Source organism: Phoca vitulina, unplaced genomic scaffold (genome assembly GCF_004348235.1).
Source record: "Phoca vitulina isolate PV1807 unplaced genomic scaffold, GSC_HSeal_1.0 scaffold33, whole genome shotgun sequence".
Lineage (NCBI taxonomy): Eukaryota > Metazoa > Chordata > Mammalia > Carnivora > Phocidae > Phoca > Phoca vitulina.
In genome coordinates, this window is record NW_022589736.1 from 21,649,957 (window position 1) to 21,668,125 (window position 18,169).

Below are 18,169 nucleotides of genomic sequence, written 5' to 3' on the forward strand. Positions count from 1 at the left end.
AGGTGGTATTTTAATATGCCTAAAATTCATGGAAGATTAGATTCAAGAAAAAGACACACATAAATATTTATATGTAGCAAATGCAGGCAAGACCTAAGAGGCACATGTTGAAATTTAGCAAAGACTTAAATCTACACAAACCAGGTTTTAGAAATCACTTGGTAATATTTAAATGATTAAGGCTGAAATCCATGCTGACAGAGACAAAGAAATGGTAACCTACGTATCTATGTCCTAATAGCCTTAGATTTAATATGAGTAACAATGGCAATATGAGTCCAGATCCAAAACAGTTAATCTGACAATACGCTGAGAAAGACCACCTCTAAATAAGATTCAAAAATAGTTCTTAACAGGGAAAGCTAATCGCTAAAAGGCTTGTACATCGGAGGTGGAAAATGTCGAGATCTTTAAATGTTAGAGAATCATATCTTGGTTTGACAGATCTGGCCAATCTTGAAAGGGCAACTTTCCATTTGAATACTAAGCAGGAGTTTATGGCCCAACCTTAGAGAGATACAGAATTACGCATTTATTGTTTGCTAGAAGAGGCAGCGGAACGCTGGAAAAAGAAATGATATACCATACTACTTTGCGTGATTTTCCTCGGGTAAGAAGCTAAACGTGATTAAAGATGAACATTTGTGTTTTTCATACGCCTCTAAACTAATCAAAATGGCACAGTCATTTTACTGTAGGCAATGGAATTGCATACTACAGAACATTTATAACACTGTATTTCAGTACACTGATGGGTACATGTCAAATATTATCATTGGAAAGTGAAGGAAACATTTTACCCTTCTCTGCCAAACTAAGTTCCCTGCCGGACCCCAGCATTACCGGACACAGGCTCTCGCCACAGTGGATCAGAACACATTTGCACACCCTAACGGTAACCTCCTTCTCCTCATGCTTTCTTCAGGTGACAGTTTCATTCATGCTACAGAAATTTTATTACACTAGTAATCTGCAGATTTTTTGAAGTATGCTTTACTGTAGCATTACTTTGCCTTTCCTACTCTTTCTCCACAAAAGCCCACACACTCCTATTCTAGAACGCCACATAACTATCCTGACAGATACATCTAACCGGAGCTGTTCTACTTGAATTACTTAAAGGCTCTGCCTCCAAGAATGAAGGTGAAGAGAAAGGTCAAGAAGGGGATTTCAGGAAAGAACCTTTACGACTTCCTCAAGAAGAAAGTAAATACACTCCATATCCATGGAAGAATTCCTGTTGGTAAGGATAGCCAGTCTCCATTGTAAATGTCAAATACCGAATGGAAAAGTTTTTACCTATAACAGTAAGCGCCTCCTCTACCCTTCCCCCTAAGCTCAAAGGGAGTTGGAGAGTAAGTTATTTTACAAATTATAGTGAAGGTGCATGTTTTTGCTTTGCTGAAAGCTGAAAGAAGTAGAAAGCAAACAGGGCCTCTGAAACCTTCCCTTAAGCCACCAAATAGATGTACTAAGGGCCTTTAATCATTCTGCAGGGTAAAATTTCTTTCCTCCAAGTTGTGGAGAGGTACTGAAATTTATCTTTTCTCTGAAAAAATTTAATACAGTTAAAATTCTGTTCAAAACATGAAATCTAATCCTGGATTTCATTACTGGACTATTAAAGTGATCTATCTCTCGTGCACTATGATATATCAAGATGAAACACTGCTTTAGGTTCAAGGGGAACAAGGCGACAGTTTTCCTTCTGAAAGTGAGAACTTTGATATTTGATGAAATAGCATTTTAACAAAGAGAAGAATAAAAGAAAAAGTAGCCAGTTTAGCAAAGAACTAAAAACATTTATCTAGCTTATGCTTGCTTTTGGAAAGGATAATTAATGCTGTAGAGCACTTACTGAACTAATATTCTGCTGATTTTTCTTCGCTCGTTCAGTCTCTGGAGTATATTTTACTGCTGTGCCGGCTCCTACTTCTTCCTTATAAAATACCTTTGTTATAAGAGAAGGAAAGAATAACTATAAGCTTATTGGAATTCAGGTCCTAGATCAGATTCTTATAAAAGAAAGACAATTTCTCAGGTTCTCAAGTAATGTGAATACAGCTTCTATTTATGAGTAACAAGGTTATATCAATCAATTAAATAATCCATTATGAGAATAAATGTCCCATTTGGGTCTCACATTCCATAGCATCCCACCAATAACCCCCGATACCTCTTCTAGGACATGTGTGGTAGCTGACATGGCTGCAGATTATTTGGTCTAAGAATATAAGTGGGCAAACTAGAGTTTCCTTCTTCAAATACAAACACATATCACATGTGTGTTTGAGAAAAATCAAAGCACATATTAGAAAAGCTTACTAAGCAGTATCATTTAATTCAAAAACGGCATGAAATTTTAAGCAAGTGCTATTCTCCAAACACAAAGATGCCCTCGTTCTCTTCAAAGAAAGTACTGGCTCTATCCCCAACATCAAAAGTTTATTCAGTCTATTTCCCGTCTCTTCTACATTAACCTTCCCACATGCCTCTCCACTCCTACCAACAATCCACCCCTTTCAAAGACAAAGCAAAACAAAGAAACAAAATGTTTTACCGAATAGTAGGATAATTATAAGAAAGGCATATGAGGACAGAACTATTCCCTCTGTTAAGATTTGGTAATTCAGTGGGCCCTAATGGGGGTTGGAAGAGTATGGCCTCAGAGATGTTTTCCACCACAAGACAAAACTCTAGAACACCACGGAATCACGGAATCACAGGAGATAAGGGTGGAAACAGTTTTTTTCCCCTGATCCTCCCTTCCAGCCAGACTTTTCCATTTCTTAGCACACCTGCTTTGAAGGCCCTAGAGGTACCTGACTAGCACACATTGAGGTTTAGAGTTTACCAATTTATTACAAAGTAGAAAATATTCCAAAAGTCCTCAGACTTAATAGAATTTATATTTTGATGAGACATTTACTTAACTACTAAGTGACTAATGAGCTAGTTCTACATAAAAATATTGGCTGTACGGTCAATTTTTATAATCTTAGAATTCAGGTTTATATATCCATTAAACGTAGACCCTGTCCCTTAATTAATGGTTGCTGATACAATTCCTATTCCTCAAAATAAAAATATAAAAGTTTAGGAATTGGTTACAAGCTAGTAAATCCCTAAATACATTATCATTGCAAATCAGTGACCAGGAAGGAAATCGCATGATAGGATTATTCTCATCTCTGAAGTAAAATCTGTGTGGAAGATTAAGATCTCTTTCCTAACAAACAATGAATCATGGAACACTACATCAAAAACTAATGATGTAATGTATGGTGTTCAACATAACAATAAAAAAAAGAAAAGAAAAATAAAAGATCTCTTTCCTAAGTAAAATTTTAAATTTCAGTTAAAAAGAACTCTTGCTTGTACCACAGAAGAAAATTTGAAATTGTAATTCCAAAACAATCATGATAAATTATACCTTGTAAGAACATTTGGTACTATTAAAGAGAAACAAAGTGCCCAAAATGGAGTCACTCATGTTAAGCCCCATCAAGACTTAATACCTAACCTAATTGCAGTTTCAGCCTCTCCCAAGAGTGGTATTTTAAACCAATCAGTCTGGAATTTCCTGATCAGGACTAGAGAGGTAATCTGCTTGGTAGGTCCCCGCCTTTTTCCCTGAGGGAACGTGACCTTGTCTGAAGCAATCCTATCTTTTCTCTTGCTAATAACTTCCCTGTCCTGCCAGTTTCTGCCTATCAGAGCCTTATATTTTATACATCTCTACTGATCATCCTCAAATTTGTTAGAGGGGATACTGCCTGATTCATGAATTATTGAATCAAGCCAATTAGATCTTTAAATTGACTGAATTTTGGTTCTTTAACAGAACTTACTATTTTTTAAAGAAGGAAAGATAATACGTTTGACAGAAAAGTCAAACAATGCAACAAGCAATCAGACAATGAGGAAAAAGGCCCTCCTTCCAGAAACAAAATTTCAAGGTGGCCACTGAAAAGCAGTAATGGCTACTCACCGCACTAATGTTTTGTTGAGTTGTCTTGATTCTCTGAATTTCAGGAGTATCTGCCACAGAACTATAGTTAGAAAGCATCTTTTCTGCTTCGTCTTTATACTTTTTCTAAAAATAGAAACAGTTCATATGAATCTGAAACTCTGTGTGTGTGTGTGTATAAGAGAGAGACAGAAAATGACGCTGCTTCCAACTCTCCCATTCCACATGGTTCATATCATCATAAATTATATCTTATGATTCAAAGCAGTTATTGATGTGACAGCAAAAATAAAGGGAATAAGCAAACAGAGTAAGCAAATAGCCCAGAGAAGCAAGCTTGCCTCTTCTCAGGCAATGGGTCCCACCCTAGTCCATTCAAAGGCCTCTGGAGGGCATGGCCTCTGTGCCACTCTAAGTTTAGAAACTTGTGATGTCGTAACTTACAATAAGAAATTGGTTATATTTGGTCTTTGTCCCTATTTCTGGCACAGAGTTCCTAAAAACCCTCAGAATTTCCTGTGATGAGAGCGGTAAGAATATCTTTTGTTATGTTAATGAAGTTATTTTTGGACCACACTTAAGGATGGGACTGGTTGCCAGGGGAACCAAACAAGTGATTAAAGGGTTGGACTTCCAGTCCCAACCCCCGACCTCTGGGGAGGGGAGAGGAGCTGGAGGCTGAATCAATCACCAATAGCCAATGAGTTGATCAATCATGCCTATGTAATGAAGCCTCCATAAAAACCCAAAAGGAAAGGGTTCGGAGAGCTTCCAGGTTGGTGAACATAGGGAGATTTGGGGGAAATTGTGAATGAACCCGGAGAGGGCTTGGAAGCTCTGTGCCCTCTCCTCATACCTTGCCCTATGCCTCTCTTCCATCTGGCTGTTCCTGAGTTATATCTTTTTATAATAAACTGCCAATCTATTTAAGTTCTGTGAGCTGCTCTAGCAAATGAATCAGACCCACAGAGGGGTCCTGGGAACCTCTGATCTATAGGCTGTTGGCCAAAAGCACAGGTGACAAACTGAGCTTGCAACTGGCATCTGAAGAGGGGAGGAGAACCACCCTGTAGGACTGAGCCCCTAACCTGTAGAACTTAGTGCCGGCTTCCAGTAGACAGTGCCTGAATTGAGTTGAATTCTCCAATGCCTTGCTGATGTCCGAGAATTGCTCGTTGGTATGGGGAAGCCTCCACATACATGCGTTGGAATTGGTGACCAGAACCCAGAAGAAACCTACCCTTTCATGAGCAGCCCCAGTCCCTGTTCAAAGTAGTCCTATAGCTCCTGCAAGTAACCTAGCTCTCTATACCCACTATTTCTATTCTTCTGAATTCATGCTTTGTTTCCTACTTCAGAAGAAGATATATTTGATAATGGAAAGATACTAGTATTTCTGTAGTTGAGATTAAAATCTCAATTTTCAAATGTATTACTATAATCTCCAATACAATCTGGGCCATACCTTTGATGAGTACCCACATTGACGTAGTCGTAGGTATGGTTTGAAATACACATTAACTCATTGAATCAACCCCACAAGCAGCTGGTGTTACTATCCCCTCTTACAGATGGGGAAACTGAGACACTAGCTAAGAAGTGTCAGAGCTAGGATTTAACCCAGGCACTCTGGGTCCAAAGTCAGTGAAGTTAACCATTATGGCATACTGATGCTTGTTAGGAAAGTAATTATTGTTCGTGTTGAGACTCAACACGGCATCATTACAATCTCATAAGAATTCCATTGTATCCTATATAATTAAAATTCCTTGAAGTTAGATGTATCCTTCTGTCGCACACAAACAAGGCGACATTGTGAAGTTAAGGCAGGAATGCTGACGACTCAGGCATCACTTCCTCTGGGAAGCCTTTACCTTTTGGTGGCATGTATCACGGTTTGTAATACTGTATTTGTGTGATTATTTGATTATTAAACTATTAGATTAGTTCCCCAAGGGCAAAACCATGTCTAATTTTGCATGAAAGTGGGTGCTCAGAAAGTATTTACTGAACTAATGAATGAGATTGGCATTTTTGAGACAGTAACTTTTCTCCACTGACTCGTATGACCATTTACCTGTTTTATGTATTTATCAATAATTTTAGTCACTTGATATAGTTAGAGCCAACTTCTCCAAGTTCAGGTGGCACCATGAGATACTGAGGACAGATGAACATGCACTTCAGGACCATCCCAACAGCTGTGTCATCTGAGGAGGCTGAGAAGCAGGTAACTCCTTTGACATGTGACTCTGTCATCTGGATACACCCTTTTGAACCAGCAGATGTTTGGATACTGCTTATGTTTTAATGGGAATTTTAACAAATGTGGTCAGATTTTGTTGAAAATTATTTTCATCATAAATCCCATTAATCAAATGTAATTCCTTGGTCAATTTTCTGTAACACTTTTAATTTTTTCATTCCCCTTTATTTTTTTTCCATTGGGATTCATTCTTTTCCTTGTAAATTTTATAGCAAAGACAATATTCACTAACGAATTTTGCCCAGTTCAGATTTTATCGATAACTTCTTCCATTAAATATATTATTTTGTGGTTATATCCATATCCAACTTTTCTAGAGCTTTTTTTGTACAGGTCGTTCTAAGGGATATGTGACCGGTCCACTGGGTAAATTAAATTTTACCAAGAAGACAGTTCTTCTCTTAATTTTTAGTTAATATTCAATTTCACCTTCCACCTTGTGCAGTTTTATTCACTGTTTGTTAGTGCTGATTATTTTAAGGATAATATTCATGATGAGAGGGTTAAAAGACAAACTCATTTGTAATCTCTTTTCTGTAGTGTGAGCACTGGATTCAAGCGTGCACTAGAGTCAAAAACTAAAAATAAAAAAGATCACAGTGTCATTGGACTCAAACAGGGGAGATCAGACACTCAATAACAGCCATTGAATTGACAGCAACTGTCCCTTTCATTAGTGAGATTAATCAAGTTTGACCAATAGCTCCTAGAACAGAGTGCACTGACTTTGAATACAGTGCCCTCCAAAAAATATCAGTCTTAGAGACACACGAAGCACATGGTGACTGGAGATCAGAAAACAGTATTCTGAGCATCTTCACTCCCTACCAACCTGGCTATAGATCTCAGATGCCCTCTTGGCTCGCAGTATGTCCGGGATGTCCATGCTTACTTGCATTCCTTTCCCTTTAATTTCATTTTCCAAGTCTTTCTTGTATTCTTTCTAAAAGAACAGAAAATAATCTTCAGAGCTTTGCTTAGCCTCCCATAGCAACGCAGATACATATGTGTTTGACTCTCAAGGCCACACGTGCAAAAATGCCATTTTTACTTTTTCTAAACACAATTCATCGTGTCTGTTGTAAACTTTGTATCTTGTGGGTTTCTCACCTGGCTGGCCATTTCCGATGCTTTCTTGGCTCTCTGGATATCAGGAATGTCTGGACCCACCTGCATGCCCTTCCCTTTTATTTCAGTCTCCAGATCTCTCTTATAGTCTTTCTGGAGAAAATAAAACATGCAATGAGGGCTCCACAAGAATGTGAAAAACTAACAACTGTGATGGCATTTTCACATCAGGATTGTGGTTTTGGACTCTTACTTCTCTTATTTCTACAAAACTAGGAAGAGTTTTAAAACTTGTGGGAGGAAGATGGCTTGGAGTGACTTAGTCACAAGTAATCAGAAGACTTCTGTCTACTAACCTGAATTAAGAAAGAAAACATAGTTAGCCAAGCGGGGAGTTTTTTTATTTCAATACAATAAATTTGATCAGTTATTGGTTAACAAATAACTCATTTGATGAATATCAGTAAGATGTCATTGTAAAACTGTCACTTTTTGCTCTATAGTGAATGATTATTGCTGGTTGCTTCCTTGGAATGCAACCACTCTCGCCCCCACCCCCAATAGCCCCTGATTTGCCACTGGGCAACTCACAGCTCCCCCATGCTAGACCATTCAGCTTGGGTGAGACTGGCCCAAGTCCGCGGGTCCTGTTGGGTTTACATAACCCATTATACCCGATCCCTGGCCCTTCCGGTTTTCTCCAGGGATGAATAGGATTCTTTTTCCACACAAGATATCAAGAAGCTTTCCCTCTCCTTCTAGACGTGGATGGAGAAGGAAGGAGCTCCAGGAGCTGCTAAGAGCCTCTTTGCAAGTAGAAGAAAGCCTGCCTGAGAACTGAAGAGAGAAATTGAAACTCAATCACATTGTCTGAGCCCCAGAGCAAGCCGAGCCTAGGGCTTCCTCTACCGTTCGGTTCTAAGAACAATAAATTATCTGCTTGTTTTGAGCAGCTTGAATTGAATTATGTGTTACTTACAAAATAGTCATAATTACCCAGACACAACATGTCTCTGAGACTCGTCACATTTTAAAACTGATCCTAAAAAACTGAGCAGGCTGTACACTTAAGTTGTATACTTTTCAGTGTGTATGTATTCTTCAATGAAAAATTTTATTACAAGAAAAAAAACTATTAACTGTATCTAATTACATTTCTTCTAAAACAGTTATTTCCTCTTATGTTGACATACTCTAGATGTGACATAATCTAGATTTGTAGATTCCCTGCAATGGCGTAAATGTTGGCTTGCTTATCTGTGATATCCTAAATTTTAAAAGGTGTAAACAAAGATCTCAGTCTCTGAGAAATATTATATTTTTTCCTATCTTCTACTCATAACTCTGCTTATTTTCACTGACTTAGAGTCTCAGTTTCACTTTCCTGAATACAGTTTAAGTAACAGCATTTAACTTTCAAAATCATAATACTCTATTACTACTATGTGTGTATAAAAAAAAAAAAACAAACATTTCTAGTAAGCCTCTTTAAGGCCCCCAAATAAAGCACTTCATTTGAAGGACAATGTATGTAGAAAATGAGGCACTGATCATAGACAGCCACCAAGGTCCCTGGGTAGAAGTATGTCATTTAATTTTGCAATATGAATGTTGAAATCTAAAAGCGTCCTCAAGCACGTAAATAGACTACGTAGGACACCAGTTACATCATTTACACACTAATGCATAATAAAATACCCTAAAACTTTGAAGGTTTAAAACAACATGATGGCACCTAGATTCCAAGAAGGCAAGCCCCAATACACAAGAGTTTTAGAGGTTGTGCGGGAGTCATGTTTGCTAATGTCCTATTGGCTAAAGAAAGTCACATGGTTAATTTCATAGGTTCTGGAGGGTTTAACTATTGGGAGTGATTCATGTAACAGTATATACCACATTAATTTCTTTGAAAAGTTAAGCCTTGAACTATAACAAAGTCCCAAAGTTTGGTTGAAATGGATGTGTGAGCCTATCAATTGGGCAAAATGGGACATGGCTAGGATTACATACAAATGAGAACTTTGGATTGCAAAGATAATAGCATGGCCATAATCATGATGTACATATAACCATAGGACAGCTGACTCCCCTAGGCCTTTCTTTCCCCTAGCTTCTCAAGAACTAGTATACAGTCCTAAGGTACACACAGAAATTGAAAGCAGCATATCGTTGAATAAAACAAATCTATACCATTCCAAGGAAAGACATGACATTCCAACGTTTCATGAAAGGAATATGTGTTAAAAGCCTATTCTTAGGTAAAAGTGTGAAACACAAAACTATATTCTTTCCACATTGTTCTCTCCAGGGAAAGGATGCCTACTTTCGGCTTCATCCCTCAGGATGATTTTGAAGGCTTTTCCCCAGCCTCGAATCCCTCACTCCCAACCCCCTTACTCCAAGCCAGTAACTTGAACTAACACTGCCCCCTCCTAATAATAAGAAACATTTCAGAGAATTATAAGTGTAATTTGATAGTTCCTGGGTAGTTAGTTACTTGGAATCCCAAGGAGGCCACCATTAAATCTAAGAAATAAATAACCAGAAAGAAAAACTGTGCAAAGACCAGGGGAAGAACCTTCCAGAAGACAACAAAGCTGTGCAGAGACTGCAAGTCTGTGAGGTTGGAGCATAATCATAATGAGCAAGGGAAGAGGGGAACAAGATGAGAATGGCAGGAGGGTGGCTCTAAATGCAGGAGCAAGGAGTGGGGCATTTACACTGGACATAACTGGAAACCAGTGGAGAGTTCTAAGTAGTGAGAGTAACATAATTTAACTTAATTCTTCAAGGATGGTTCTGGTGTTTGGGTAAAGAATGGATACGAAGAGGACAATAATGGAAGCAGAATTCTGGTTAAAAGCCATTGCAGGGATCGAGGTGACAGACATGGTAGCTTGGACTAGGGTGGAGAGAAGTAAATGGATTTAGAAACCATTTGGGGGCAGAGGCAATAAAAGTTGCTGACAAGAGGAATCCAAGTGACTTCTGAGATCTCACTGCTACCATTTGCTGAGAAGGGAGTGGAAAAGGAAAGCAGATCTGGGGAAAAATTAAGCATTCTGGTTTTATTGTATAATACTGAGATCCTGTTATTGCATTTTACATGTCATTTACATGTGGTAAAGCCTATGAGACATCAAAAGGTAAATGGTTGCAAATTCACATCCATGTTATGAAACACTTAATTTTTCTATAAGAATGAGGTAGAACTATATAAGGTAACATGGAAAAGGGTCCATAATATTAAGTGAGAAAACCAAACACAGAACAAAATACAGGGTATTTAAGGATTTTTTAAGTCTACGTGTACATACGTGTTATGTTTATCTATGTACACATAAGAATAGATCCAGAAGACTACAAATTTGCAACAATGGCTGTATTTCAGGAGAATGGAAGGAGGGGTCAAATGAAAGGCGGTTTTCAAGGGCCTGTTCAGCACACACCCTCCCCAACTCTGCCATTTCTAAATAAAACCCCTGTTGGTCAAGACTCCTATGCCATCTCCAGATCCTTTGTCCAAACCAGTTATGACCCTTCCATTCCCCTGGCCAGTCCCTAACCCTGGGGATGCAAGCAGATCCCAACATGGCAACAACTCGCCAGGCAGTTAATCAGCTTCTTCTCGCCCTCCAGATTTCCTGGGGGGAGTCAGCCCTGAGCCAGTTCTTCCTAACAGCAAAGGTCACATTACAGCTCTCAGCGTATCCCCACTGAAACACCCCCCAATCAGCCTTGAGGTAAATGGGCAGCACTCCTTAACCTGCACCCCAGCATTCTCTTCACAAATGTTTCTCACAAAATCACCTCTTCCCAAATACTCTCTACTCCAGTGACACTCTTATATTCTCGAAAATACTGGAGGAGTTCAAGAGGCATGGAACTGGTTCTGGGGTATTTCCTTCAAAAAATACACATATGGTTTGACTCTTACAACGTTGTTATCTGCTATCATTATCATAACATCTAAGCCAAAACTTCTAAATGAATATCCTGTCATTACATGCATTACATGAAGAGGAAAATATCAGATGAACGAACACGGTCATTCAGGATATAGAACGCTTCAATCCAAAATGTTAATCTGGCAGGAATTTCCGGCATGGTGATGAGGTCAATGGGGTATTTTGAGAACGTGCAACCAAATCATACAGAAATGGTTATCACTGGCATGTTAGATTCTCAATATGTGATTTTCAAGGTCTGTTCAGAAAGTTGGAAACACAGATTTACAGAACAGCATATGACCTATCCTTAAAGAAAACGTAGTATGAAAACATTTATTGTCGACCAGATGAATGTGAAATTTGTTGTATTACAAATAAAGTAAGAAAGGTGTGTATGTGTGTGTTTGTGTGTGTGTGTGTGTGTTCTATTAAAATGCATTCCCCCTAGTTTTCTTTGCTATATTCAAAGGAAATGAGTAAAGCAGAAACCATACATTTTCAACAAACATGCTGATTTGGAATGGTCTCCATTCCAAACTTTTAAACTAGTCACAAAGCTTTGGGGAACTCCATGTACTAATCAGGTTGTTAATATGATTTGTGAAGTTTCAAAATACAGGCTTTAAGGCATCTGCACCATTCATTCGACCAACCTGACTAGCTATCTCTGAAGCTTTTTTGGCATGTTGTATTTCAAGGGTGTCGGGGCCGACTTGCATTCCCTTCCCTTTAATTTTTGACTCCAGGTCTTTCTTATATTCTTTCTGTAAAAAAAAAAAAAAAAAAAAAAAAAAAGCAACATTTTATAATATTCAGACACTCCGGGAACAAACCTCTATCTGTAATCAATGATACTAAAAAATCACTGAACATATTTTAAAAAAACACATTTTACTTTGTACTATGAAATGATCACCTAGAACTAAATTTTCTGGACTGCTTAGAACTGTATCACTATTCTCACTGAAGAAGGGTACATGAAGCTCCTAAGCTTTTTACTATACATGCTGAGAATCTTCACTGACAACTGTTTTGGGGGCTGGAGGATAGGGAGGCAGGTTTCAATGAGTTGATGCTATAGAAAGAAGGCTGACTTGGAGGCCAGAGCACTCAATTGCTGTGTGACACTGGGAATGTTTAACATTTCCAGTTTACTCATCTGCAAAATGGGGGCAAGAATGTAACATAGTGCTCAGCACATAGTAGGTGTTCAATAACTGATAGCTTGTTTTGGGCTTTTACTCCTATACTCATAGGCTAAGGCTGATTTACTGTTGCCCCTGCCACAATCGTGCCATTCTGCTGTGTCTGGACGGACTCTGCCACTGAGAGTCTAAAATGATTTTCCCTAGTATTACTGACAAACGATTACAAGATCTACCTCTGAATGTGGACTGCACATGTCACCATAACAGAAGAATCTGTACAGAATTACTAACTTAGGAATATGTGATGACAATATTAGCCAAAGACATCATAGTGGCTTTTAATGCTTTAATTTATTTAAAGAACACGGATATAGCCAAAGATGATTGTAAATTTTTTTTAAACACATAACAATTTTGAATCTTTTTTTAAAGATTTTTTATTTATTTATTTGAGATTGAGAGAGAGAGAGCATGAGCAGGGGTCAGGGAGAGGGAGAAGCAGGCTTCCCACTGAGCAGGAGGCCGATGTGAGGCTTGATCCCAGGACCCCGGGATCATGACCTGAACTGAAGGCAGACACTTAACTGACTGAGCCACCCAGGCGCCCCTTGAATTTTTTATACTTAGAATGCAATTAAATTACCAAAGAAGTTAACTAAACAAATGAGTGACCATGAGAACCATACCAGATCATCAGCAGATTACATTCCTCTGGCCCCAGACACAATGATCAGGGTGGGAGTAGACACAGGATAGAAGCTGATCCAGTGAGATTCAATCCTAGAACTTTAACTGTAATTGTAAGAAACAGATGCTCACTTCCCACTGGGATTACTGGCACAGATAGGAATTATCCTACTGTTAGGAGGGGCCATCACTTGGAGATGGCCTCCCAAGGTTGAAGCAATAGAGAAGATAACAGAGCTGAGTGAAGAAGGAAGACAGACTTCATTTGAATTCCAACTTGAAGGAAACTTGACTTTGGACTTCTCTATTCATAAGCCAAAATATTCCCTTTGTTCCTTCACCCAGTTTGAGTTGGGTTCCTATCATCTGCAGCCTGACTAATAGGGTCACTGTCATCACCATCACCTCAGTTTATGAACCTATGGGGACACAACTTTACATTTCTCATTGCTTAGTTCAGCTAGACTCTCCTCAAAGCGCAGAGCCATTATCTGATACCAAAGGAATGACATAACACACGGATGAAAGGACTGAGAGCACCTCACAGGCATTTCATTCCTTTCCACAAGTGCCATGTAAAGTAAGCAACGATCACTCTCGCTTCATAAAGAGCTTTATGTGGGCTCACTGAGCAGCCAAGGCAAGGGCTGGGGGTTCCGCTGGGTGGAGAGCAGGAGAGCATGTGAACCGCACTGCAGTAACTGACAGAGCTCGACAACACACATTCCCAATCCTCTGCCTTTCACTTCCTTAAAAAATCAACTTGAATCTCCTACAATTATTCTGGTTTATTATATACATTTTTCTCTACACAGGGAAACGGTCAATTTTTCTCATACCACATGGAAAGCAGATGGTGAACATCTTTTTTATTTTATTTTATTTTTCTTTAATTCCTTGACTGGGAAATGACTGCTAGGACATAGCTACTTATCATCATCTTGCACATTAAAGTTATGGAATGTATATAAATCTTTGAGAAAGATTTACAGACAAGGAAGTCAGCTGAAACTTCATACATTCTCAGTTGCTAAAAATATATACTCACCTCACTAGCCATTTCGGATGCACGTTTTGCTCTTTGAATATCAAGAACGTCTGAGTTAAGTTCCATTCCTTTGCCTTTTATTTCATTTTCCAAATCTTTCTTATATTCCTTCTATGAGACAAGAACATTACAGTTCAAAATTTCCTGGGACACCCTTTAACTGATATACCATGTCACATGCTTTCTAGAGACCACAGAAAGGAGAAAATATTTCTAGAGAGGAATGAATCAGACTCCTGAGTATTTACGCTCCTAATTTTCTACAGAGACTCTATTTTCTCTTTTAGTCATGTTTAGCATGGTTTCCAATTTTATCAGGATTTTCCCTTTCATCCCGTCTTCCATTTTGGTCCATATTGGTGCCATATTTTAAAAAGATGTCTTCCTTTTAAGTGGTGAGGAAGATCTTAGGAATGGATGCTTCTTATTAATTATTTGAAGTATTTCTTTGAAAGCTGTCTATAAAATATGAATCACCAAAAGATCATAGTTGAAAATTACAAAATCAAAAGGATTGATGTAGCCAAAGTTAAAAAAAAAATCCACTTTATTCAGATTCATAAAACCAAGTAATTTCCTACAGATTGATAATACATAGTTTGAATGTCATCTATTTTAATATTATATTTTAAGTAGATCCAAATGTCTCTCCTAATACTTATATATAACTTGAGGTTTTTGTTCTGCTAATGAATTTCTTTTTTTTCCTACTAAATGCATTATGAAAACAACATATATCTTGATCCAATTCAACTGAGTTGCACTTATGACTAACTTGCCAGATAAAAGATGAGGCTTCCTTTAATAATAAGAAGTCATGTTCCAGTAAATTCTAGGGTTCATTTGATGTTATTTTCTCTTTGTCCATTATAATTAAATTAGCTACTGCTCTGCTTAACTAATAGCCTACAAGAGGGGCGCCTGGGTGGCTCAGTTGGTTAAGCAACTGCCTTCGGCTCAGGTCATGATCCTGGAGTCCCGGGATCGAGTCCCGCATCGGGCTCCCTGCTCGGCAGGGAGTCTGCTTCTCCCTCTGACCCTCTTCCCTCTCATGCTCTCTGTCTCTCATTCTCTCTCTCTCAAATAAATAAATAAAATCTTTAAAAAAAAAAAAAAAAAAAACAGCCTACAAGAAATTGTAATGACCTGAATGTAATTTTGGAAAGAGCTCTGGAGTCAAATAACCTGGATGAAAGTTGGAATTCCTTCACTTATTTGGTCATGGGACCTTCAAAAGACTTTAAGTAACTGAGCCTTGATTTCCACACACACAGGCAAAATGAAAATAAAAATACTTTTTCTACCAATGTCAAAGGGCAATTGGGGGGATCAAATTAAATGAAAGTATAAAACAATACTTTGAACATTCTGAATGGCAATATAAGTGTAAAAACCATAACAAAGTAAAAACTGCAAAGACAATTTAAAGCTAAATGTGTATACTTAGAAAAGTTATAATTTCATTAAGTCACTGAGAGTTCCTTTTTTAAAATTAGGCCTTTCTATAATGAATTAAAAGATGTTTAATCATAGTTTTGTGAGCCCTTTATTCAAAATTTAAAAAAAAAAACTAACTGCTATAAAACTATTTATAGAGCTTTTGAGGTACAAACACAAAATCAGAATATTTTTCAAGTTTTTCCAGAAACTCTAGGTGATTTCTTCCTCCAACTTTAAATGGAAGTGTTAACACACACTTTCCTATTTTTAATGAAATTAAAAACTCTGTTAATAAAGGTCAAAGTGAGAGAAAGAGGAATGGATTAACATCTCAAACAGTTAGTAGGGAATTTTGGAGTAAATATTTCCTGGGTCACTTCTTTAGTTTTCTTTCACAATATTTAATAGTAAATCACAAGATCCTACCTCTTTCAGAAGGCTGGTGATGTACTTTACATGTAAAAATTCTGGAGTCTTGTCTAAATCCAGTGATGACCTTCCTTTAATCTCCTTCTCAAAATCCTCTCTGTAAACTTTCTGTTAAGACCGCATAATTTGAAATTTAGAAAATATTCGTCACTGTTGGAAAAGTATTAGAACAAGAGTTCCCAGAACAAAACTGAGGCTTGTCTTATATAATTCTACCACCTCAGAATCTTCATAGCCACAAGAAAATCACTCCAACTTTACCATAAATTTTAGAATTCTACCAAACAAAAGCAGAATCATCAAGTACCAACCGCCTCTGGGAAAGCACCCGGAGTGAGGCTGCTTAACACCTTACAGTCTGTCATTGTTTGACCCCAGCCGGATTGGAGAGGAAAGCCAGTAAAGTTGGTTATTTGAGAATCACCGGACTGGTTCATTCTAAAGGGAGTGGATCCATCCACCAGAAGAAAATCTGGCTGCATGGAAAGCCATTCAAAGCACAGTAGCCTAAATGTTGAGGTTCCCATCACCCCTTTCACTGTTAGCCTTTTGTGAATGTGGCAAAGACCATCTCTTAAATGTAATGGAGGCTGGAGCACATTTTCCTTTAATGATTTTGGCACTGAGACTATTTCTCTACCATCTGTGAATTAGGTTACACTGTGAGGAGTCTTATCTTCAATCTGATAAATTGTTCTCTAGGTAGGAGTTCACAGCAAGGAATGGAAAGGGGAGGCAGTGATTGTGGAGGGTGGACATTCACACCCCCACCTCCCTTTTGACATTCTCGGCCACCCTTGGGCTAAGATTCCCTCAATTCCAGCATTTGAACTACAGATTTGAAAACCAATGGCAACTCGCACTTTAGGACTAAAAGATAGTCTCTCTAAATAACAAAGATCTCCATCCATGTAGGATATTTACCAGACACACAAAAGCCAATATTTTACCAACTAAGTATTTTATTCAAATTCCATCACAAAAACGATAAAAATAAATTCTGCATGAGACTGTTATTAATGCAAAACGAAAGGCCATTTCCAGGTTCATAATATACTTATTACAGAGATAGGTAATTGTTTAAAGAAATTCTCCCAAATCATGAGGGACGATAAGAGAGGCTTGTTGTTGCCTCCCCTACATTTATGTCACATATAACTATTTAACAAATGATCTGTGAAGAGCCACAAAAAAATTTAATTTAATTTAATTTAATTTAATTTAATTTAATTAATTTAATTTAATTTTAAAAAGGTCATAATAGATGTCCTGGAAACACTAAAATTTAACAAAGTGATTATTAAGAAATTGCACTGAGAACATTCTGAGTTAAAGGAACTATAGATATTCCCAAAGAACACTGAGAAATCACCCTCTTCTTTATGTGGAACTAACTGAAATTATATGGTTATAAGGCTGAATCTAGGGCATTTCCAAGCCAAAAATGTATTTTTAAAAAAGCAAAAATAAAAATTTGGGTATATTTATTTATTTCAGATAATTCACTACAAAAAGCCCTTCTCCTATTAAAAACTTATTTTGCTGAAATAAGTCATTAAAGAAGGTTGATAATGACTGGAACTGGCCAATACATGACTGGGCGAAAAAAACAAAAAAACCTTTAGTACGCTTTTTATGAAACAGAAGACAAAGAACTTTCTTTTCAAAGCCAGATTTAGAGACTCCTTCTAGAAAACACACTGATTAAACCTATATCTGGCATTTGAAGAAAAGTGAGAGAAGCATAATTATAGGCTATTCCCGACATCATAAACACTTAGCTTTACCCAGAGAAGGCTCAAGAAGCTCATTGTCAAGCTTACCTCGTAGGAATAAAAGCCATCTGTAAGCCAGACAGTTCTCTTTGTGTCCACTTCATTGGCCCTACATTTAAAGGCATCTTTCACATCATCCTTAGTCTAAGAGTTTTAGATATTTTATGTTTCTAGCATTTGGAGCATAAATTTTGTCTAAAGATATTTTCTACTGAAAGATTTCTCTCTCCTCAAACTCTGCTGAGCAGAACTATAACTGCTGAGCTTAAAAGTCTAATAGCCAGTGGCTATAATTAAAGGGAAAACATGTCTCAGCCTCTGCAAAGGATAATTTCCCCCTAGCGACAATAGCGGATATCAGAATAGAAAAAATTGAAAGCCAATATTA

The 18,169-nt window shown here is 37.7% G+C and overlaps 1 protein-coding gene across 3 annotated transcripts in view; it reads right to left on the bottom strand.

The window, feature by feature from the left end:
- Window positions 1-18,169, bottom strand: part of NEBL (nebulette) — a 341,920-nt gene that overhangs the window by 40,607 nt on the left and 283,144 nt on the right. The window contains exons 12-18 of one of the 3 annotated variants that reach the window (XM_032425495.1): window positions 16,004-16,114; window positions 14,138-14,248; window positions 11,908-12,018; window positions 7,347-7,457; window positions 7,069-7,179; window positions 3,992-4,096; window positions 1,859-1,951 (exon numbers count right to left, since the gene is read on the bottom strand). The exons of the other annotated variants lie outside the window; for them this stretch is intronic. Coding sequence (XP_032281386.1) covers window positions 1,859-1,951; window positions 3,992-4,096; window positions 7,069-7,179; window positions 7,347-7,457; window positions 11,908-12,018; window positions 14,138-14,248; window positions 16,004-16,114 — 753 coding nt within the window. The remainder of the gene's footprint in view (window positions 1-1,858; window positions 1,952-3,991; window positions 4,097-7,068; window positions 7,180-7,346; window positions 7,458-11,907; window positions 12,019-14,137; window positions 14,249-16,003; window positions 16,115-18,169) is intronic. 3 annotated transcript variants of the gene reach the window in all.